General features: G+C 42.8%; 1 protein-coding gene across 1 annotated transcript; it reads left to right on the plus strand.

Moving 5' to 3' along the window:
• The first annotated feature begins 283 nt into the window (after positions 1-283).
• Positions 284-1,612, plus strand: LOC112977016 (heat shock factor protein 2-like). The gene has a single exon (XM_026088853.1). The coding sequence runs from the start codon at positions 284-286 to the stop codon at positions 1,610-1,612; it is 1,329 nt and encodes a 442-aa protein (XP_025944638.1).
• Positions 1,613-1,823: the final 211 nt, after the last annotated feature.

The raw sequence follows: 1,823 nt of genomic DNA on the forward strand, positions 1-1,823 counted from the left end.
CAGGCTCTCTATAAACTAAATTACGACAAGTAGAGTTTTTCTATGACAGTTCTGGCGCCGTGACTCGGATCCTCCAGGAGCTGGTATCACGTGGAAGGACTGCAGGTCGCCTGCACTCAAATCCCAGGTGCCATTAAAGAAGGTAAGAGACCTTTTAAATCTCGTATTGGGAATTTGAGTGAGGATTGCCTGTAGGCTTCCAGACAATCACCAGACAAGCAAGGATTCATATTTTTTTTAAGGGGGAGCAGTCACGTGTGGCAGAGTGGGCAGCGGGCACAGCATGAAGCTGGGCGGCAGCGGGGCGGCCGTGTCCCAGTTCCTCAGCAAGATCTGGGCGCTGGTGGAGGATCCCCAAACCAATGAGTTCATCTGCTGGAGCACAGACAGGCAGAGTTTCAAGAAGATCCTCCCCAAGCACTTCAAGCACAACAACATGGCGAGCTTCGTGAAGCAGCTCAACTCCTATGGCTTTCATAAAGTTATGCAATATAAATCAGGCTCAGCTAAGCAAGAAAGATATGGTTCTGGCAAATATCAACATCCCTTTTTCAGAAAAGGCCAAGAAGGGTTGTTGTCAAAGATAAAGAGGAAAGTGCCTTTACCTCATATAGAAAATGGTAAGATTGATCCAGAGGAGATCCACAAGATGTTAGCAATTATTCATCAGGTGCAAGGAGAACAGGATGTAATAGATTCTACGCTTAAATCATTAAAATGGGAAAACAAAGCCCTTTGGAAGGAAGTTCTTGTTCTTAAACAGAAGCAAATCCAGCATCAACAGGTCTGTGAGGCAAGTGTTGCATCACAGTGTTATAACCAAACTATGGGCCTGCCACAAAAACAGCCTCTTACGATAGATAGCACAGGAGACTACAATCAACAGTCTGCTCAAGAACTAGTTGACCAGAGCCAGACTGTGGAAAATCAGTGTGATAGGACAGGAAGCAGAAACAAGTCTGAAGTTAGAGTCAATGACCTTGAAGGAGATCAACTAAGAGTTCAAGCAGACACATCTCAGATGTGGACAAGGATGGCTGAAGACTGCTCAAAAAACTTCTGTATCACTGGCACAAGCCTAGACTCCATCAAGAAAGATGCAGGCAGAACTGATGCTGCTTCTAACTTCATCTGGATCAGCGAGGCAGACATTAAGTCAGAACCCTTTGACACTTCAGTGAGTGTTGTATCTAGGCTTGGATCCTCTTTGGCAGAATGCTCAGGAAAAATACATCCATCCAACACAGACTGGGTACTCGAACATTGCAATAGAAGTTGTGAAAATCAAGAATATTTAGAACCTGAACAAGCAACAGACAACAGCAGATTAGGCACAGAAGCAGAAGATTACAGTTCTACCTGCTCAGATTCAGGGCATGTTGAGAAGAGAAGAAAAATTAATCACTTTGCCATCCAGAAAACTGAGCAGCACATGAATCAGATGCACAACGACAGCATAAAACTAACTGAAAGAGTATTGGCTTTGGAAGAAAAGTGTCTTCGGAAGCTCTCCGAAATTTCATCTACCTTGTCTAGTCTAGACAGTTTCATCATAAACACAGAGAAATCTCAAAGGCAGTCCCAAGCTCAAGGAGGATTAATTGAAAGCTAGGCCTCTTAGGGCCACTTTTAATTTAAGAAGATCCTAATATGTGCAGAGTGTAGGCTCCTAGGAACAGTCTTTCAGATATTTAAATGACATAATGCCTTTTTTTTTCTTTTTTTTCTTTTTCCTTTTTTTTCTTTTTTTTTTTAAGGTGGCAGATATGCTTCAAACTTGACTGAAGTGCTGTGCACAGCATTTGATACTATAAATATTCCAG

The sequence above is a fragment of the Apteryx rowi genome, unplaced genomic scaffold (genome assembly GCF_003343035.1).
Source record: "Apteryx rowi isolate R43461 unplaced genomic scaffold, aptRow1 scaffold_79, whole genome shotgun sequence".
In the NCBI taxonomy this organism is placed as follows: Eukaryota; Metazoa; Chordata; class Aves; order Apterygiformes; family Apterygidae; genus Apteryx; species Apteryx rowi.